A 22,825-nucleotide genomic window follows, 5' to 3' on the forward strand; every position below is an offset into this window, starting at 1 on the left:
GCCAACCAATACATAACAATCCAGATTTCTAGCTTCTTTAGAAAAAACCCACGTTTCTGTATTGCACCAATCAGCTGCAGCTCATTCCCACTCAGCCTGCTCCTTAGATGGAGCCTGTCCTCTTCAGTTCACTGTAACAATTTCCTACTGTATTACATGTGTGTATGTGGATATGGTATTGTATTTGTTTGCATAGATGTTTGGTGACGAAAGAGCAAAATTCTTCAGATTCTACGTAAATCCACTGAAAGTTTGTATTTACAAGCTTATGAAAACCTGCCTTCAACTGGAAATACCCTATTCCTTTTTTTTCTTCTTTAGAGAGGAATGCTAACAAGGATTTGCTTTTGTTTGGAACATGTAATATATTGGGTCATCAGTCTAAATTTTATCCAAGGTGTTCTCTGCAGTTTCATAGTGGGTCTCCTGTCTTCCTCAAATTATTTAGACGATTGCCAGTTACTCTTCTACTGAGAAGTGTATCCCAGGCCAAAGTAAAAATACATAAAAATCTATCCGGTTTGGATTTTTTTTTCCTCCTTTATGATTATTGAACTAACACAGTTTATTTGCTTTGGTTTTGTCATATGACATTAGACACTTTTAAAACCATAAAATTGAGTTAAAATGATAATTTACCAAACTAAATATGTTTATGCTTTGTTTCAGCTATCCTTAAAAAGAAGAGGAAGCAAAGATTTGCCAAAATCTGAAAAAAAGACTCAACAGACTCCCACAGAGGTATGTGGAAATAAAATTTCAACTAGTACATCAAACGCCTCTAAATGTATTTAATAATAAGCTACATCTGTAAGTGGACATAGTAGCCAGATGCACTCATGTAAAAAATGTTTAATTATGCATATTCTTTTGTAGCTGTAGATACAGGCAGTATAAAGCATTCAGTGTCTTTTTTTTTAAGATTTTATTGATTTATTTGACAGAGAGAGACACAGCGAGAGAGGGAACACAAGCAGGGGGAGTGGGAGAGGGAGAAGCAGGCTTCCCGCGGAGCAGGGAGCCCGATGTGGGGCTCGATCCCAGGACCCTGGGATCATGACCTGAGCCGAAGGCAGACACTCAGCCATCTGAGCCACCCAGGCGCCCCTAAAGCATTCAGTGTCTTTGTTTATAAAGCTAACACTAACACCCCTATTATTGCTTTTGTGGTGTGAGCACACAGCAAAATGCCATTAGTACCTTATGTGTTGCTATGTTTGACAACTGTATGCCTAGTGCTAATCTTCTTCACTCATAATGAATAAGGTCAATAGAATGGCTGTTCCTATAGCATCAGGAGTGAGTAGAGAAAGGAATGCTGTAGGAAGGGATGGTGAGGGAAGCAAGAGGCTTGTGATGAGAAGGCCCTAGAAGAAGTAATTCTCTATGCCAGTGATTGGGGAAGCAAAAGCAAGGAAACAAATAAAAATAAAACTTAAAGCATGTACTAAGGGATGCCTGGCTGGCTCAGTCAGTGGAGCGTGTGACTCTTGATCTCGGGGTTGTGGGTTTGAACCCCAAATTGGGTGTAGAGATTCCTTAAAAATAAAATCTTAAAAAAAAAGAAAAAGATATATTCAACCTGGGCTTGTTACGAACTTTAGAAACACAGCCGCAGTAAAGACTAGCTCTGCTTTCAGGATAAGCAGAAGGTGCTGATGCATGTAATGAGGGAGAATTTAAAGCAGAAGAGGAAATATTTGGGGGGCATTGTGGCAAGTGACATTATGGCTCTCCAAGAACACCTGGCTAGTTATTGACTTTTGCATGCATCATTTGGAATCTCATACTATAGCATACCTTTTTTTATTCTTACAAGTTGTTTTCTCATTAGATAATAATTTTAACTAAAGCAATATTGAAATATCCAAAATTTGGAAAAGTTGGTGTCAATTTTTTTAAAAACACAACATATTAAATGGGTTTTTATGAAGATTTATTTATTCATTTTAGAGAGAGAGCATACAAGTGGGGGGAGGGGCAGAGAGCGAGAATCTCAAGCAGGCTCCCTGCTGAGTGCAGAGAGCAACGGGGCTCCATCCCACCACCCAGGAGATCATGACCAGAGCTGAAACCAAGAGTCGGATGCCTCAACCGAATGAGCCACCCAAGCACCCCATAAAACAACATCTTGACTGTTTATCTTCCCTTTTCCTCTCTCTTTCTGCTTTGTTCTTGGTTAACTTTTCTCCTGGTACTGGCACAAGGACATCAAGAAGCGTCAGCAGTTCAAAAATCCCAGAGAATCTCAGAGCAAGATCATTACTCCATTTTTTATTTTTCTCATCGTTCTCTTACCAAGTTCAAAGAGGCTTTGTCACTACAGCTTTCTCACTCTGCCTTTGCCATAGCTTTCGCCACCTTCTGTACATATTTTGCTGTGGATCATTTCACATGTTGCCATCAGTTCTTTTCTCCACCTCATTGATGGAGAAGGGGCTATATGCTCACTGTTCTAAAATCCTAAGTCAGCTTTAATCAGCAGTTTTTTTCCTTTTAAAACTCACGTTTGGCCTATTCTTACACTTCCCATGTTAAAGTTTATTTATTTTTGCAACAATAAGCTCTTATCCAGGAATTTTTTTTTTTTAAAGATTTTATTTATTTATTTGAGAGAGAATGAGAGATAGAGAGCACGAGAGGGAAGAGGGTCAGAGGGAGAAGCAGACTCCCTGCTGGGCAGGGAGCCCGATGTGGGACTCGATCCCGGGACTCCAGGATCATGACCTGAGCCGAAGGCAGTCGCTTAACCAACTGAGCCACCCAGGCGCCCTATCCAGGAATGTTTAAGAGTTTGTTTCTAGCTCTATGACCCTCCCACTCTATGTGCATGGGGGCACCTCTCTGCAAGCCTTCATCAGTTTCCTAGCGGGACCTGGGACCTTACAACAGTCAAGAAACAGTGCAGTCCATCAGTTTTTATTTCATGGCCCAAACGTCTGGGAAATTTATAAGTGTGCTCTTGTGGCCATGGAGGTCCCTGCTAGTGTTTCCAGTTCATTTATTTTCAGAGATTATTACCTGTAGTTTTTAAAAAACCCACCCCAGCAGTTTGACCGGGACTGTCTTGGATGGGAGATCTCAATTATAAAGTAGTCTGCAGATGATTTTATTGCTCAATCAAGGTTGAGGACCATTGATTCTTAGATTACTGCAAGCCTCCCCTTCTGTTGTTTACATATTCATCTCCCATACTTGGTCAAGGCAGATTGTCATCATGGGTCATGTTATTTAGCTTTGACTTGTCCGTGGTCTAGTGTCTGATACTGCAACATGTTCAGTATGCACTTTTGAATACTGCCGTGTTTCCTTTATCTAGGTTGAGCCACATGAAACTGCCAACATGCTGTGATTTTGACCTATGCAAATGGCAGTTCCATATGGTTCCACCTACTGTTATCTGTTCGGCTTCGTACTTCATTTTTATTTGGTTTAGCTTCTTTGATGTATTATTTACATGTTCCTCCAGAAGCACAGTGACTTTATTTACTGCGAAATGGTGTCACACAGCATTTAAGAGCAGTGTGATACTCAGTGCCAGCTGTATGGCCTTACGTGACTTATTTATCCTTTCCATGCCTTTGTTTCCTCGTCTGTAAAACGGGATCATAATAGAGAGTTGTTGTATTTATTAAATGAGTTTAATGCATGCAATTCATTAGGAGTGCAATTTAGCATCTAGTAGTGGCTAAATCAAAGCTGGGCTCAGCTTACTTCTTTTAGCCCCTCATCATCTTTATGTTTCCCTTCATCACATGTCATTCGTATCTTCTTAAGAGTGAGTCTTTAACATACACAAAAATAAGAGACAACTTGCTTCACATCTGGAAGCATTGTAATGTTTCTTTCCTAGCATTCGCTGTAGAAAATAGGAGCAAGCATGTACTGCCCAGTCATTGTCAACCAGGCACTTTCCATACCATCTCGATTTAACGTTTTTAGCGTTTATATTCAGTATTTCCATGCTCAGTTGCAAATGCAGCTATAATCCTTAGGTTTCAGTCTGTGTATGCAGGGCGCATTGCCTAGGGGGTTCTTAAGTTCCTGGTGTTATAGAAACTATCACACTTTGTATATTGAAAAGATTTCTTTCTAAACAAATACAAAATAATTACTATGGTGCCCATCATTCTCCCTCATAGTGACTTTCTTACATGTAGTATATGTCCAAGTCTTAAAATAAGGTTTATGTTTTCATTCCTTTAAGACAGGAGAGTTTACATATACACAAATCAGGTAGCCTTCTCTTTTATGTTTGCTTCACATAGCCTAGTGAGGTGTGATTCTGCTCCAGTCTGTGACTTAGACCACATCCAGTGCTATTTTGGTTAGATTCACACTGCAACATTTTACTAACTTTTTTTTTACTAGCAAATAAAGGCCTAGCCTTGCAATCAAGGAGTTCTACCATACACGTAGCCCAACCTAACTTCCCAGTCTCCCCTACTCTTACTTCCTAACAAAAACTAGTTTGTGGAAAAGCATACTGGACTTGCTTATTGCTGGTCACCTTTCTATTCAAACAATGTTTCTAAGTCTTGTATGATATTTGACTCTCCTGCCCCTGCCACAACTTTAACCATTTCTTATGTGTCCCTCTTTCTTTTCTTCTTCTCTTCAGTTGCTTTCAAAACCACTGCTATGACATCAACCATCACCTCTATTTTTTTTTTCAACCGTCACCTCTATATATCTCATTCTCGTGTCCTTCCCTTTGGACCTGAACTCTCTACAGAGTCAGAGGTGTAATCTTTGTAATCGTGGGCCTAAGATTCCACCTGCCTGTTGATAGATGTTTCCACTAAATATCCCCTCCACTGACACACCTCAAAGACAGTATTTTAATACACTTAGACCCATCTTCTTTGTTCATTCTCTATCCCTGTCATTAGCAGCCCCATCCATCAAGACGCCTAAGCTGGAAACATCAGGGTTATCTTTGAGTCTTCCGCTGATGTGATATTAAATATTGTTATGTGTCCTTAGTTTCATACTCACTGAATTAGTTTGAGGGCCCAGCACATAGTCTCTTGTAGAGCAGCTTCTCTCTTCCCTTGTGAAATGGATTTTCATGCCAAATCTTTCTGTAACATACATTCTCCTTCTTCTCTCTCACTGTGCTCCTGGGAATTCTCTCATCTCTTCTCTCTGCTTCTGTCCTTTCTTCTAAACCCCTTCTAGAGGAAAGTATACTAGCCAACACATCCAATTTCTTTTATTTTACCCCATTGCCCTACTTTCCTTCTCTTCTGCTGCTTTTCTAGAAGCAACACATACAGTAGAAAGAATAAGTTTTAGAATCGGTCTGGATCCGGATGTGATCTGTCACTTATTAACTTGTGCTCTACCAAGTTAATCAACCTTTCTGAAGCTCATCTGCCTTATCTATAAAGTAGACCTAGATCACCTTCCTCACAGGGCTCATGTCAGGGTATAATGATATAAAGAATGTGACAGTCAGGCTCTGTGCGCTCAGCAGCTCTCAACCCTTCCATACTAATTCTCATTAGCAGAAAGGAGGACAGGAGACCTGTGCCCTGCTCTCCACATCTTCCATCTCAAAGGCTCTGGGCCATATTTAATGAGCAACCCTGGAAGAAGCTCATTATTTTCACTACCAGTGGTTGCTGCTACTTTACTACAATTCATCTCAAACATAGCTGACTCATTGCTGGGCAAGGAAGGCATTTTTATTTCCATTTAAAAAATGAGGAGGGGCGCCTGGGTGGCTCAGTCGGTTAAGCGTTTGCCTTCAGCTCAGGTCATGATTTCAGGGTGCTGGGATCAGGTCCCCTATATGGCTCCCTGCTCAGCAGGGAGTCTGCTTCTCCCTCTGCCTCTGTCCCCCTATTCCCCATTCCCCTCTCCCTGCTCATGTGCTCTCTCTGTCTCAGATAAATAAATAAAATCTTTAAAAAAAATATTTAAAATGAGGAAACCAAAATCCATAGAAGTTACACCGTTGACTCAAAGTACATACTTAAAAGAGAATTTGGGGAAATTGTCCTCAGGAAATGTGTCCTTGGGCATAATAATGTAGTTTGATATTAGTTAGCTCTCAGCAAGTTGATTTCCAGTTTTTGTTTGTTTGTACTTTTCAACTTAGTCGATGATTAGTGTTTGCAGGGTGTCCTAAGAATTGTGAAAAGAGCTTCTATAGGATCTACTCCATCATCCATTTACCGGGCAGAACCAACTTTATTCATTTCAGACTGTTGGGAATGTATCTTTTTTTTTTTTTAAAGCGATCCGGATGAAACACTTGCCAGTTTCTCCTTGGATGGGCCATTCCAGTGTTAAATTTTCTTTACTTTAAATAAGGCCTTTAAATAAGCCATTCTGCCTTGAATACAGATGAAGAGATTGCTTTCTTTGCTCTTTCGCCTCTTTCGGAGCTATTATGAGCCTTAGAGTCAGACAGAACTGAATTCAAATTTCACCTTTGTCTTTTGCCACTTAATAGCTCTGTAACCTTGAAAAAGTTATGGAGTAGCTTTAAACCAGGTATTTTAATATCTATTACTAAGTTTACTCTAAACATTAAATTAGGTCATACGTGTAAAGAACTTTACAGAAGTTGGCTGAGAATAGGTGCTCGATAAATGGCAGCGTGTTCCTTCCAGGGAACAGGTTTCACATTTATTACAGTCAGGGGAATTCAAATCATGTAAAAAACAAAACATACAAAAGGAACATTGTTGAAATGACAGCCCCACGGTTGTGCTCAGTTACAACACATAATGGTCTCTGGATAGTGATGACCATAGTGTTTCTCTTTTTATATTTCTTTCTCTCTTTGTTTCCAGGATGTGATATTGTCTTCATCTTTTATCTGCCAAATAATTTAAACAATTTGTAGAAAATATACAGCAGATACTGCTCTCTCTCTCTCTGGGTCTCATTGAATCTTAATTACAAGAAAAAGCAATTATTTTTGCAGGTGTACTTTTTTTGTTTTCTTGATTTACATAAAAATGATCTCTTACCCTCTTACCCTCTTTTTCCCAAATGAGGAGGACAATGAGGATCTGAAATGCCAGCTGCAGTTCGTGAAGGAAGAAGCTGCTTTGATGAGAAAGAAAATGGCCAAGATTGATAAAGAAAAGGACAGATTCGAACACGAGCTTCAGAAGTACAGATCCTTTTATGGAGATCTGGACAGTCCTTTGCCCAAAGGAGAAGCCGGGGGGCCTCCCAGCACCAGGGAGGCTGAGCTCAAGCTGCGGCTGAGGCTGGTGGAGGAAGAAGCCAACATCCTGGGCAGGAAGATCGTGGAACTGGAGGTAGAGAACAGAGGCCTGAAGGCAGAACTCGACGACCTGAGGGGGGACGACTTCAACGGCTCGGCCAACCCCCTCATGAGGGAGCAGAGCGAATCCCTGTCGGAGCTGCGGCAGCACCTGCAGCTGGTGGAAGACGAGACGGAGCTGCTGCGGCGGAACGTGGCCGACCTGGAGGAGCAGAACAAGCGCATCACGGCGGAGCTCAACAAGTACAAGTACAAGTCCGGCGGCCACGAGAGCGCGCGACACCACGACAGCGCCAAGACCGAGGCCCTGCAGGAGGAGCTGAAGGCGGCACGCCTGCAGATCAACGAGCTCAGCGGCAAGGTCATGCAGCTGCAGTACGAGAACCGCGTGCTTATGTCCAACATGCAGCGCTACGACCTGGCCTCGCACCTGGGCATCCGCGGCAGCCCCCGCGACAGCGACGCCGAGAGCGACGCGGGCAAGAAGGAGAGCGACGACGACTCGCGGCCGCCTCACCGCAAGCGCGAAGGGCCCATCGGCGGCGAGAGCGACTCGGAGGAGGTGCGCAACATCCGCTGCCTGACACCCACCCGCTCCTTCTACCCGGCGCCCGGGCCCTGGCCGAAGAGCTTCTCCGACAGGCAGCAGATGAAGGACATCCGCTCGGAGGCCGAGCGGCTGGGCAAGACCATCGACCGGCTCATCGCCGACACTAGTACCATCATCACAGAGGCGCGCATCTACGTGGCCAACGGGGACCTGTTCGGACTGATGGATGAGGAGGATGACGGCAGCCGCATCCGCGAGCACGAGCTGCTCTACCGCATCAACGCGCAGATGAAAGCCTTCCGCAAGGAGCTGCAGACCTTCATCGACCGCCTCGAGGTGCCCAAGTCTGCGGACGACCGCGGCGCCGAGGAGCCCATATCCGTGAGTCAGGTACAGTTCTGCCTATTGCGAGCCACGGCGATGGCGAGGCTGGTCCGCGGATTCGTGGTCCCTGATGGGGCGTCTCCGCGCACCGACCTCCACGCCCCGCTTTAGGGAAGTCCCCGGTCAGAGCCTCACTGGGCTTCGGAGCCCCAGAGCACACCTGTTTTCTCACGCTCTCCTTCAGGCCTCAGGTTTTCGTAACCCACTTAGGAACTCCCTCCCCTCTGTTTTGTTTAAAAAGGAAATTGACACACACACACCACCCGCTCAGTTTTTGTGTAAAGATTAAAGGATCTTTAAGATATATTATTTCTTTGTCAATATGTTCCGTGTTACTTTACTGAGTCTAATGGATCAAGCTGCAAGAAGATCCCAGATGGGAATCTTTAATTATGTATTTGCAGGTTTTAAACCAAGATTGAAATTGAGTTTAAAATTTTTTTAAATGTTTTAAATATCCAGGATTATTGTATAACTACTGACAAATGCACAAACCAGCAGTAAAGAGAGAGGATATTGTGTCTAGGGCCCTACCAAAAGGAACAAATGGAAGTCACTCCTTTACCACAAGTGGAAATAACAGAATCATTATTTCTAGAAAAAAAATAATCACTGCCAGCTCTCTAGTGGAGACTCTCAGGACTGGGGAAGGAGTGTTAATACTTTAACTTTAATGCAACACTGATTCAGAGAAATAGTAATAACTATTCCCGAACAGGGAAAACCAGCATTTTTTCCTTCATCCTAATTTGTAGAGGCACAACTGATGAATTGGACTGAGCTGCTGTAGCCAGGTATGGTGGCCAAAGACCCATGCATTTTGTCAGAATTAACCACATAAGAGAGAATTTGTAGAACATAATGGGCAGCGCTACCTCTCTGGCAAACCTCCTGTCCTGTATCGATTGGAGAACCCACGGAAGTACAACAGCATGCATGGCTTTTAAGACACACAAGAGATTTAAACTTAAAAATCAGTGTAGACGCAGAAGCATGACATTAAATTAACTGCCTGTTAGTCACAACTAGAAAATTGCAACCCTATTGCTTATTTACATTGCATGTTGCTCTGCTTTGCTATAAAAAAAAAGTTTTATGATAAAACTTGTTGAATTTTGAAATGTTAAAGCTTATTGTTTCTCTAATTATGTCAAATGGTTGGTTTTTAGTTTCCTTGTAGCAGATTTTTGAATATTTGAAGCTTGTGGGTTTTCAGTTATACCATCAGGGAAAAAAATAGGAATCAGTGAGAGAAAGCACTGTGTATAATAATAGATTATTATCTATTATCTATCTATAATAAAATAAACAGATTTTGTAAATACAGGCTTAAGGGAGGGTTCTTCTTCATCTTAAATTGATTGGATGCTTAGATTAGTTAATATAAATTTAAGTTTTAAAAATTATTATTAATTAACTCTTCTCTTTGTCTCTGCATTTACCTTCCCAGATGTTCCAGCCTATCATTTTACTTATTCTCATTCTTGTATTATTTTCATCACTTTCTTACACAACAATATTTAAACTTGTCTTCCTTTTTACACTATTTTTTGTACTGTAAATCTTTCATCATTTACCATTCATTGTAGTATTTTCAGTTTGTTTATTTTGTTCACCCTTCAAGACAAGAAGTAAGAGAAGTATAATTTCTGTAATAATCAATGCTATAAAAACACTGAAGACTGCTTATTTCTTTAAAAAGACACATCTTACCACTACCAAATTCAATAAGAAGCCCAAGCATTAAAATATTTCAGGTAAGCAAGTAATTGTGACTTTTTATATAAATCTTTTTAATCTTTGCTTCTTTCTTTTACATCTTAATCTGCACTCTTCTTGATAAATAATTATGACTGTAAAAATTGACTAAATCTTTCAATTATTTCTCAGTAGTTGACTATTATGATAACTGAAAAGCTGGACATTCACAAGATGGTCACATTTCAAAATATAGATAGATGGACTTATAAAGATCTTTGCTAGGTTGCATCAGACTAACAAGATAGTTTTGAAATCCAGTAAATGTTAGCAAAAATTATGGTGAATGAATGAAATGTGACCATCATGGAAAGTAAGCAACTCGTTGTGATGCTTGCTGTTGGTATTCTGTTTAAAAAGATGTGTTTGGGAGCTAGAGAGTGGATTAGGCCTTAGTTCATTGAGAAAGTGATTATATCTCTCCTACTGCATTTGACCAGCTCTAAGCAAAAGAGCCATTTCTGCATTTACCTACTATACCTGGACATTTGTTGCTGATAAAATTTGTTGCCTGGAGTTCTGTCCTCTAATAGATTATCACACAGAACTGCTTCCAGAGTAGGGAAAAAGTAGTCATTCTCTAGAATTTCATTAAGTCACAATCTGAGGCCAGTGGCATCATTCCACTGGGAGTTGCTCTCTAGGTATAAACTCACTTTGGTGAACCTGAGCATCTCCCTTTCTCCTCATCCCTAAAGTGGCGTGGATAGGTTCCATGTACCCAAAATGTCCTGTTCTGTCCATCTTGTTGACAATTTACCCAGTGGAAAACTGGAATGCACCACTGCCATCAAGATTCAGAAATACCAACACTCATGGAAGTCATGCACTCAGAAATGCTTTGCTGGTTGGCTGGTGGATATGAAAATCTGTGGTAAAGTGAGGTATCTTGTGCCTCAGCATCAAGAATAATATGTGGAAAAACTTTGCTCTACTACGAAAGTTGGTTCTGGAAACAATCTCTTGAGCCCTCATCCCCCAGTACCTCCATTTTTCCCTTTGAGTAATAATTTTTTAAAAAAGAAAAGATAACCCTTCACAATTGTTGAGAATTCAGTTTAAAATAACTGTTCTTAGTCTCCATGTTGTTATTTACATGTTTGGGGGGGGTTGTTTTGTTTTGTTCTGGAGGGAGGAGAGACCAGAAGTGAGAAACTGTTAGCCAACAGTTGGAATCTGTCACTATCTACTTGGCTTTTCGTCTTAGAGATTCAAAAGGCTAGGTAGCAGTTTATGACAAAAAGAAATGAAATCATCTAAGTGCTGTATTTAATCAATTATTCCACTTTTTACTTTTTTAAAAAAAATTATCTCAGGGAGAGCAACCACTTTAAAAATCAAAGTCTGTCTGTTAGATCCTTGGTTAAGCCTCCAGACCGCCATCTTAGGGGACCATTTTGGTAACAGAACTGAAAGTCAGTGTCTGATGGCTGAAGTTTATCTGAAATGTTTATTGCCATTGAAGCCACATACACCCACCTAAGCAATGTTTCTCAGCTACCTGTGGAACATTTGGTGGTTTATGGAGGTGTTGTAGGTGGTCAGAATGACTGGGAAGCCCTAATGGCAGTAAGAGGAAAGGAGTCAAAATCTCAAATAATTGTCCCACCAAAATGGTTAATATTGTCCCTCTGATGAAGTATGGGATGCAGTGCACCTGTTCACTTCAGAAGTATCATGGATATTCACCACCCTGTGTGGCTCTAAGAAACAGGCTTCAGAATTGTTAACTTTCTTTATCATGAAAAAAATCAAGAACTCAGTATCTTTCTCAGTGGTTTTCAATCCTAGCTGCACACCAGAATTCCTGAGATGTTTCTAGAATTGAGCCCCTACCTCACCAAGTGAATTTTTGAATCCAGGCAATTGTATTTTCTTAAACTCCCAAGAACCATTTCTTTAGATGTTTGAGTTGTCTAAAATATGTATATGCAGCCTGTGCCAAGGCTGCAGCAAGCTATGTGAGGCCAGCTGTATAGAATCCTGAGCCACCTAGGTTTCAGTAGACCTTAAAGTTTCCACCGTTCAGTGGATGTCCACAGCCTCTCTAGAGCATTTCCATCTTTGTTATTCAGCCTTTGCCTCTAATGACAAAGCAGTTCTAATTCCACAGTGGTGCAATGTTAGAAAACTCTCCTTTCATTAATACAGGTTCTCTAAACCAACAAAAGCAGAGACGACAAATAGGAATAATACATGACAGAAAGGAGGACCAAGATGAAAAGTGCATGAGTGCAGGGTCATGCACACACCTGCAGGTGTAGGCACATGCACACCCTCAATTAGAGCCTCAAGATGACCACACACCACACACACACACACACACACACACACACACACACACACACACACCCTGGCAATCCACATTTTGTGGATATGTATACAGTTATTGATGCCACAAAGCTTTCCATGTGGTGTGCCACAAATCCTCTGGGAATGATGGGTGCCGGCTGACTCTGCTGTCCAAACCGAGATGAGAAGGCATATACAAGAGGTGTGAGAATGCAGCAGAAATACAGAGCATGGATCCCTGTGCATTTAACAAACATTGTAATGTGGTGGCTGTTAGGCGCAGACAAAATGAATTTCAGTGTTTACTCTTTTTAGCACGTTCAGTTGGTTGATTGACCTGGATGGGCATGTAAACAGCTAACTCTAGGAGATACTCTTACCGAAGTGTAAAAACAAACAAACAAAAAGGCTCGTGGTTGCAATTTATTTTTATTGAACACCTGATAGCATGTTGGATTTGCCTAAGAAAACAATAAAATCCCAAGACATTCTTGCATGGAATGATACCATAAATAAATAAATAAATATAGGGGTGCTGCTTATACCTCAACAATATCCTGTGGCCTGAATAAGAAAGGAGAGGCTAACCAAGGGAAGTCTGGGCTGATCAAAACACCGGCCCCCTCTTTAGATCTCTTGTTAGGAATTAAAGTCATCCTGGTGACAGGGATATTAATCTTACCTATGAACTTCTAAGGCATTGGTTTTAGAGAAGAATTCATAAGAATCTTGAACTTCCATCCAGGCACTCCATATATGGAACCCCAGGAAGAAATTGAGGAGGGGAAACAGGACTGACTTGCCTACTGCTCCCAGCTTCTGGGGGAGTTGGGGTCACTCTGACAGCTTCTCTGAAGTTAGGCAACTTTACCATATGGTTGAATTCCAGGGAGACTCTTTCCAACTCTACCCTACCCACTGCATAGCCCACTTTCCGGTTTGTGCCTGCGTGTAAGCACACACCTCTCCTACACTGTTGTGTACAGTGAGACATGCATCCAGAATCAAGGAGTTCAGACCTGCCTCTATCTCATGGGACTGCTGGGGGGCCAGTATTTGGGAGGTGGTCTTAGCAAACTGCCAGGAAGCACAAAGCAACCTTGCCGCTTGCTGCCTTCTCCCTGGAACTTCAAGCTGTTCTATGGGTACCCGCAGTTTGTGGTTCATTTCTCCCTTACATCACAGACTACAGATGTGGGAACAGAAGTTAACAAAGATGGTACCCAAGACCTCAGAAAGAGCGTCCCCTGTATCTTCTTCCCCTCCCCTTTGATCCTGTTACTTGCTTTATCTTCGTTGTACGAAGCTAGTTCTAAAAGAGGAACACCCAGGTTTCTTTGTTCATTGAGAGAACAAAGTCCCCCAATTACTGAGACAAGGAATTTTCTCCTATTTGTACCTTTGAAGCTGTGCTATTTAAACATGACACTGAAGAGAAATAAAAGAAAAAAAAACCTTATTGTAGAAAATTCCCTTGCATGCACATTCTTGGGCGTAGGGAGTGTCTTTGGTAATTTGGCCTGGATTTAAGAAAAAAAATTTAGTTGGCTATTTTTAAGCATAACTGACTCAAACTCATAAAACAAAGGAAAATTCAGTGCTGAGCCTGGAATGTGTATTGGCCTGCATTCTGCAACCTTCATTTCAATCCGGGTGGTAGAGTTGCGACACGGTTATTAAATCAGCTGCCAGTGAAGTTTGGTATGTCAATTTGGTAGTGAAGCCCTAACTCCAAATATTCATGCACTGCTTGTAGCTCTATTCCTGTAGAACGCCAGCCCACTTTCATCTGGTTGTCATGCTTTGGGTCAGATGCTCTAACCGAAGGTAAGGATTAAAGTGAAGGTGGTGGAGGATGATATCAGAAAGTGAGAAAAGCTGTCCTACAATGTTGATTTTCTGTAGTCTCTGCTGAGTGTTTGAGTTGAGCTGCTATGTATCTATGTTAACAAACAAGACTCGCTACATGATTATCAAAGGCTAGCAAATAACATTTGTCCCTTTCTGAGGTGGTCCAACATAATGTACTGTGAAAGTCAGCATTTCAGCTCTTTAAATTCATGTTGAAAGTACCTTCTTAACCTATGCGTTTGAAAATTAAGAGGGTGTGAAGGGCAGAGAGAACCTCATCAGTTTGCCCACTGGCCTCAAATGCTCAAATGGCTTAGTAATGGAAGAGAATTTAAGAGCTTTTTTTTTTTTAAATACCTTATAGAGTCTGTTATTTCTTAAAGTCAGAAAACTCAGTTTAGCATCTAGTTTATAATTTCCTTTCTTCTTTTTCATGAATATGTGCAGCTTTTGCACAATCCATGTCATTTCCGCTGTATCATGAGTTCCTGGACAGATAAAACAGAGCTCGACTTTTTAAATAGAACAACCTATGTGTCAGCCTAAATCAGTCACTTAGAACTTCAGAGGCGGAATGTAACATAACAAGTCAGCAGAATTAGTTTATTCTGGATTTTAGGTGACTCTTAGGAATCTGAGCTCCTTTACCTGGAAGAAAAAAAAAGAATGCCTATCTGCTGAGGTACCAGAGCCACTGCATGGGGGAGGGTGTAGCCTTAATCTAACTGCTCAGGCTCCATATAGTGAAAGTACCCACTGTGAAGTAGCCAAAGGAGGTAGCTGATGGAAAGTTAGGATCCCCCAGCCTTGTACGTCAAAAGCTCTTTGTTCGAAGTCCTGATATTTGAAGAAACTAGATGGATTCAGAAAAACAAGGTAAACTCAAAATAGATAAGAAAGAATGAAATCGTGGGACTCTTCCTGTGCAAAATATTTCAATGACGACAGCATCAACAAAAGAGTATGGTGTGAGGGCCGAGGACAGCCATTGGGGTATTGTGTTCTCGTCTCATGTGGACTTTCCCGAGAGCCCTCGGTGTGGGCCATGGGTCTGGCTGACTCTGCAGAGTGCTCTGATCACAGTGTTCACAGAGCTGCCTGGAACTGTGGCTTTGGGCCTCGCTGTCTGTACCTGCATCTTTAGATTCTTTACCATAGTCTTCCCACGTCATGGTGCTGCCTTTCTTTTCACCCCGGCACCAACCCATACAGTTAGCAGCCACCCAGACGGTCTCCCGTTCTCGTCTCCTCCCTTCCCTCTCCCCACTCCGTGTCCCATGAAACGGATTCTTTTCCCAAGCTCCAATCGAAGCTTACCTATATTTATTTGTTCCTCCCAGTTCCTTCTGTGTGCTAACTCTTCTATTATGTACCAAGGTGGGACTAGCCAGTAACTGCTTCCTCTGTCAATGAAATGTTATTAGACAATTACAAACTGGAAATACCTAATGATGATAATAAATCTAACATTTCTGGTTGAAGATACAGGTGGGCTGGCAACTCCCAAGGAAGGCGGGTCAGGAAAGGAGTGGGGACTTATCGCTCTGTCCTCAAATTATACCGCTAAAGGGTTTCTCTCTCTGTCTCTCTCTCAGCCGTTTTACTCCTCGAACTTCCTCCCAGGGAGAAATGACTCAGGGTGGCCCTCTTGTGGTGGACTGTCATTCCTGAGGTCCTTTTCTGGAATAAGTGGTAGCTCCAGAACAATCGGTCGGTCCTGTTATTTCGATATTCTTGTCATCATTATCCAAAGCTCCCAAGTCAAGAATCTGGAAATAATATAATGAGATGCCAAAAACTAATTTGAGAACAGTAAGCAAGATCTATCTCTAATTTTAAATAACCCATACTCCTAAAATGTTTTATTTTATTTCTTCAGAACACAGACCAGTACTTAAAAAGAACAGTTAAAGACTGTTTCTTTTGAATATTTCTGTCATCTGGAAATGCCTGTATGTAAGCCCCATGACAGATCTGCTTGGCAAAAAGCTCTGCTGACATGCCACCAGCCCACAGAATAGAAGAGAGAGCCAGCATCCCATGATTCTAGGGGGAAAACATCCAGCACTGGGAAAAGAGCACATTCGCTGAAACACAACAATCTAAATGTGTGACAATCTAATACTCTGTGTTTGACTCTCGTAATCTTATAACCCAAAACAGATTCTTGTAAGTATCAAAATTATATTGGTTTTGCTAAGACAGAATCCAAACCCTGTCATTCTTGGACTAAAACAACACAGGACCCAATTTGACAGAACTAGCTGTGGAACTTTGTAAAAATTAAGAAACTCTGGCCTCGTCACCTGATTCCAAAGTCTGGGGGGAAGGTTCCAGCTTTCATGTTTGTTTTTGTTGTTGTTGTTGTTTTTTATAATTCTCTGAGTGATTGCAGGGTACAACAAGGCTGGGAGGTAACACTAAATTATGGTCCCCTTGATGGGATGCTGTGGGGACTAGGAGGAGAGGCTCTTCACATTTGTTTGTAAGTTTATTTTTGGGTAGTGGACTACTCAGGATGTGGGCAGTCATGCCACAGGTTACATTTCAGGAATCGTCAGCATTGACCAAGCTTGTTGTGAATAAGGATTTGTCTTATTCTTCTTCTGGGCCTTAGGATCCATCAGTATACCTGGTACAGAGTGGGTGCTCACAAATATTTGTTAAATGGAACATTAACTGGAGAGCCCAAGACCTCTCCCTAAAGAATGGAAGATAATTTAAGAGTCAAGAAGAGTTCTACTAAGCAACTGAGACCATGTATCATAAAGTATTTTGAAAATTGCAAAAGACGCTGTTTTAGAAAGAAGGATTATTTTAAATATGTCCCCTATAATAGTCTCTAAGTTTTAGTATGTGTAGGAATGAGTTCAGTTTTTCAAAGTCATCACCTTTCCAATTGTTTCTATTTCCTTGCCAAGGAAAATAGAAATACAATACCCTTTCTACTGGTAAATATGTTTGAAGAGTAGAAGAAAAGGGACAGAAAAAAAACTGTACAAACCAGAAGTCGGAAGCCATCCAGCCTCATACACAGTCAGAGTTGTCATAGCATAAAGAGATTAAATAAATGACTGCTTTGCAAGGCTTCGAGATCATCATTCAGATGAAAACTATAAATTAAATGTGTACCGCCTGCTAAAGGCAAAGTTGGAACGTTTATCCGCAGATTTTCTTCAACCACTAAATTAAAAATCCTTTTCTCTTTGCATTTAGACCAAGATGTAGATTATCTCAGGCCACAGGCCTCTTTAGATAGTAAGTCATCAAGATAAATACTCTGCTATTTGATTCCTATGTTATACTCAGAAGACGGCGTATCATCTCCCTCATATAGACTTAGAAGAAGATTGAATTTAGAAGTTGACAAGGCCAGAAATCAATCCCTCATGCCCCAAATCCTTTTCCCTGGGTTCTCTTCCCTTCCCTTGAACTCCTTGGAATTTTAAACTTCAAGGCACTCCACCAAGAATGAGAAGACCGGGATTCTATTCCTGGCATTGCTAGTAAGTGGCTCTGTGACCTTGAGCAGATGATGTAGCATCAGGGCTTCTTTCCTCAGCTGTAAAATGAGAGGGTTGGCTAGATGATTTCAGAGGTCCTCTCTGGCTCTAAAATTCTCTACATCTAGAAACACCCGCTATGACATTTATGCACTCAGTGTTCTTCTTTCACCCTTTCCAAAATGTTTTAGTCCCTGGCCTAGGATTATTATGCACATAGACCTTTTCAAATCCTTTTCAGGATTTTCTTTTTTGTTTCTCTTCACCTAACTGGTGTGGCTATATTTACTTTACATGAAGTATTATTTTATTCATGTCCTTACATATTAGTTCTACATTAAGATAGGATTAGTATGGCACCAGATATGCACGATTCTTCCAAATTCTCTCCAATACACAGAGCAATGATTTGGGGCAATTTCATATTGGAAGGCATAAATATTCAAATGGTTTCAGAGCAATCTAGATTATATCACAAATTGCATTTTGGCCATAAGGTTTTTGGCCATCCTGACATCTGCCTGAGAATGTCAGGCATTTCAAGATATCTGAATATCTCTGAAGGGCTGAGTACACCAGCATCAGTCTTTTTATGTACATAACAGTAGAAAATTTTCTTAAACAATTTTAGTGGAAAGATTCAAAAGCACCTGTGCTGAGTATTTATTGCCTTCCTATGCTTTCATCTTCTGGATATATATATATATACATATATATATATATATGTATATGTGTGTGTGTATATATATATATGGCATGGAAATTGAAGCTAATACATATAAAAATTATTCAACAAAAAGAATTGGTAAACACTAGAAAAAGTGATAGACGGGTGAAATTGTCAAAGTCTTTTCCTAGTTTTTGGTTCTGCCTAATTTCAGGTGCGCTTCACCATGACAAGAAGCAGATGAAGCACCTGTGGTAAATAATTACTAGGATTTCCATGAAGAGAGCATTGGAGTAGATCCTATTAAGTGATACTATAGAGGATAGCCCAACATCATTTCTCCCATAACTTAGCCACATATTATCTGAAGTTCTGATAGGATTTAGAGAACAGTCTTAATTTTATTTACAAAGGACCCATGGAAGTGAAGAGATTTGGAGTGGAAGAGAGTGTTGGGGCGGTGGGATGTTACCAGATTATTCTGCGTAGGTGCTTTGGGGCAATCCCTTTCCCCACCCCAAGATTCTCCTCCGGTCCTGGTAAGGATAGAGGCAGAAATAAGCTACCATTTCTTGGGTGCCTGGCACTAAAAGTATCCCCTCATACTCTGACAACAACCTCATGAAGTAAATATAATTATCCCTTTACAGAAGAAACACTCCAAAGTTCACACTAAGTGGGGGCAGTAGAACGGAAAACAAGATTTCCGTGACAAAATTCCCTGGCCTCCAGTTAGAGAAACAGTTTCAAGCCCTACTTCTCCACATGGGCATCTTTCTATGAATTTTGGCAAGATACGTTATATCTCAGGGTTTTATCAGGAAGACTGGGTTAATAATATCGACAGATACATTTGCTATGAGGGTGAACAAGGATGAAGATATATTCCAAGTACTTAGTGCAGAGCTTTGCAGAGAACTGTCTCTCCATGAGTAATCACTATTATTGCTATAACTATTATATTGTTATTGCTTTTGAAGTCACGATGCCAGGCATTCAAAATGCAGCATGATTTCCTTCAACTGTACTATAGTATAGGTACAAAAGTGCTACCATGAGCAGGTTCCTATTACTAAACTTTTGAGCTCCCCAAGAAATACTCGTCTGGAAGCTGGCAAAAAATCATGTGAAAATGAATATGTAATGTTTTAATGACCACACAGAAAATTCTTCAGACTTGAGGGTAAAGGTATTTATTTTATTTTATTTTATTATGTTATGTTAATCACCATACAGTACAACATTAGTGTTTGATGTAGTGTTCCATGATTCATTGTTTGCATATAACACCCAGTGCTCCATGCAGAACGTGCCCTCTTTAATACCCATCACCAAGCTAACCCATCCCCCCAACCCCCTCCCCTCCAGAACCCTCAGTTTGTTTCTCAGAGTCCATCGTCTGTCATGGTTCGTCTCCCCCTCCGATTTCCCCACCTTCATTTTTCCCTTCCTACTATCTTCTCTCTTTTTTTTTTTTTTAACATATAATGTATTATTTGTTTCAGAGGTACAGGTCTGTGATTCATCAGTCTTACACAGTTCACAGCGCTCACCATAGCACATACCTTCCCCAATGTCTATCACCCAGCCACCCCATCCCTCCCACCCACCACTCCAGCAACCCTCAGTTTGTTTCCTGAGATTAAGAATTCCTCATATCAGTGAGGTCACATGATACATGTCTTTCTCTGATTGACTTATTTCGCGTAGCATAATACCCTCTAATTCCATCCACGTCATTGCAAATGGCAAGATTTTGGGGGTTTTTTTGATGGCTGCATAATATTCCATTGTATATCTATATACCGCATCTTCTTTATCCATTCATCTGTTGATGGACATCTTGGCTCTTTCCACAGTTTGGCTATTGTGGACATTGCTGCTATAAACATTGGGGTGCACATCCCCTTCGGATCACTACATTTGTATCTTTGGGGTAAATACCCAGTAGTGCAATTCCTGGGTTGTATGGTAGCTCTATTTTCAACTATCTGAGGAACCTCCATACTGTTTACCAGAGTGGTTGCACCAGCTTGCATTCCCACCAACAGTGTAGGGGGTTTCCCCTTTCTCTGCATCCTTGCCAACATCTGTTGTTTCCTGACTTGTTAATTTTGGCCATTCTGACTGGTGTGAGGTGGTATCTCATTGAGGTTTTGATTTGGATTTCCCTGATGCCGAACGATGTTGAGCACTTTTTCATGTGTCTATTGGCCATTTGGATGTCTTCTTTGGAAAAATATCTGTTCATGTCTTCTGCCCATTTCTTGATTGGATCATTTGTTCTTTGGGTGTTGAGTTTGATAAGTTCTTTATAGATTTTGGATACTAGCCCTTTATCTGATAAGTCATTTGCAAATATCTTCTCCCATTCTGTCGGTTGTCTTTTGGTTTTGTTGGCTGTTTCCTTTGCTGTGCAAAAGCCTTTTATCTTGATGAAGTCCCAATAGTTCATTTTTGCCCTTGCTTCCCTTGCCTTTGGCAATGTTTCTAGGAAGAAGCTGCTGCGGCTGAGGTAGAAGAGGTTGCTGCCTGTGTTCTTCTCTAGGATTTTGATGGACTCCTGTCTCACACTGAGGTCTTTCAGCCATTTTGAGTCTATTTTTGTGTGTGGTGTAAGGAAATGGTCCAGTTTCATTCTTCTGCGTGTGGCTGTCCAATTTTCCCAGCACCATTTGTTGAAGAGACTGTCTTTTTTCCACTGGACATTCTTTCCTGTTTTGTCGAGGATGAGTTGACCATAGAGTTGAGGGTCTAATTTTGGGCCCTCTATTCTGTTCCATTGATCAATGTGTCTGTTTTTGTGCCAGTACCATACTGTCTTGATGATGATAGCTTTATAATAGAGCTTGAAGTCCGGAATTGTGATGCCACCAGCTTTGCTTTTCTTTTTCAACATTCCTCTGGCTGTTCGGGGTCTTTTCTGGTTCTATACAAATTTTTGGATTATTTGTTCCATTTCTTTGAAAAAAGTGGATGGTATTTTGATAGGGATAGCATTAAATGTGTAGTCTGCTCTAGGTAGCATTGACATCTTCACAATATTTGTTCTTCCAATCCATGAGCATGGAATGTTTTTCCATTTCTTTGTGTCTTCCTCAATTTCTTTCATGAGTGTTTATAGTTTTCTGAGTACAGATTCTTTGCCTCTTTGGTTAGGTTTATTCCTAGGTATCTTATGGTTTTGGGTGCAATTGTAAATGGGATCGACTCCTTAATTTCTCATTCTTCTGTCTTGTTGTTGGTGTATAGAAATGCCACTGATTTCTGTGCATTGATTTTATATCCTGCCACTTTACTGATAACAAAATCAAAGAAACACATTGACAACAATACAATACTATTAGGAGACTTTAAACCCCCCTCACTGAAATGGACAGATCATCTAAGCAAAAGATCAACAAGGAAATAAAGACTTTAAATGACACACTGGACCAAAGGGACTTCACAGACGTATTCAGAACATTCCATCCCAAAGCAATAGAATACACATTCTTCTCTAGTGCCCATGGAACATTCATCAGAATAGATCACATCCTAGGTCACAAATCAGGTCTCAACCGGTACCAAAAGATTGAGATCATTCCCTGCATATTTCCAGACCACAATGCTTTGAAACTAGAATGCAATCACAAGAGGAAAGTCGGAAAGAACTCAAATACATGGAGGCCAAAGAGCATCCTACTAAAGAATGAATGGGTCAACCAGGAAATTAAAGAAGAATTAAAAAAATTCATGGAAACAAGTGAAGATGAAAACACAACTGTCCAAAATCTTTGGGATACAGCAAAGGCGGTCCTAAGAGGAAAGTATATAGCAATACAAGCCTTTCTCAAGAAACAAGAAAGGTCTCAAATACACAACCTAACCCTACACCTAAAGGAGCTGGAGAAAGGACAGCAAATAAAGCCTAAACCCAGTGGGAGAAGAGAAATAATAAAGATCAGATAGAAATCAATGAAATAGAAACCAAAAGAACAGTAGAACAGATCAATGAAACTAGGAGCTGGTTCTTGGAAAGAATTAATAAGATTGATAAACCCCTGGCCAGACTTATCAAAAAGAAAAGAGAAACGACCCAAATAAATAAAATCATGAATGAAAGAGGAGAGATCACAACCGACACCAAAGGAATACAAACAATTATAAGAACATATTATGAGCAACTATATGCCAGCAAATTAAATAATCTGGAAGAAATGGATGCATTCCTAGAGATGTATAAACTACCAAAACTGAACCAGGAAGAAACAGAAAACCTGAACAGACCTATAACCACTAAGGAAATTGAAGCAGTCATCAAAAATCTCCCAACAAACGAGCCCACGGCCAGATGGCTTCCAAGGGGAATTCTACCAAACATTTATTTTTTTTTTAAGATTTTACTTATTTATTTGACAGAAAGAGACACAGCAAGAGAGGGAACACAAGCAGAGGGAGTGGGAGAGGGAGAAGCAGGCTTCCCGCCGAGCAGGGAGCCCGATGCAGGCTCGATCCCAGGATTCTGGGATCACGACCTGAGCCGAAGGCAGACGCTTAACGACTGAGCTACCCAGGCACCCCTCTACCAA

General features: G+C 40.9%; 2 protein-coding genes across 3 annotated transcripts in view; both read left to right on the forward strand.

The window, feature by feature from the left end:
• SOGA3 (SOGA family member 3) overlaps positions 1–9,776 on the forward strand; it is a 45,877-nt gene extending 36,101 nt beyond the window's left edge. For both annotated transcript variants that reach the window (XM_027603289.2, XM_027603288.2), the window contains exons 5-7: positions 670–741; positions 7,014–8,189; positions 9,634–9,776. In XM_027603289.2, the coding sequence (XP_027459090.1) occupies positions 670–741; positions 7,014–8,189; positions 9,634–9,744 (1,359 nt within the window). In that variant the 3' untranslated portion in view covers positions 9,745–9,776. The remainder of the gene's footprint in view (positions 1–669; positions 742–7,013; positions 8,190–9,633) is intronic.
• A 32-nt stretch (positions 9,777–9,808) lies between these two features.
• KIAA0408 (KIAA0408 ortholog) overlaps positions 9,809–22,825 on the forward strand; it is a 32,981-nt gene continuing 19,964 nt past the window's right edge. Inside the window, exon 1 of the mRNA XM_027603291.2 lies at positions 9,809–9,940. The gene's annotated coding sequence lies outside the window, so the exon portion shown is untranslated. The remainder of the gene's footprint in view (positions 9,941–22,825) is intronic.

This window comes from Zalophus californianus, chromosome 7 (genome assembly GCF_009762305.2).
Source record: "Zalophus californianus isolate mZalCal1 chromosome 7, mZalCal1.pri.v2, whole genome shotgun sequence".
Classification (NCBI taxonomy): domain Eukaryota; kingdom Metazoa; phylum Chordata; class Mammalia; order Carnivora; family Otariidae; genus Zalophus; species Zalophus californianus.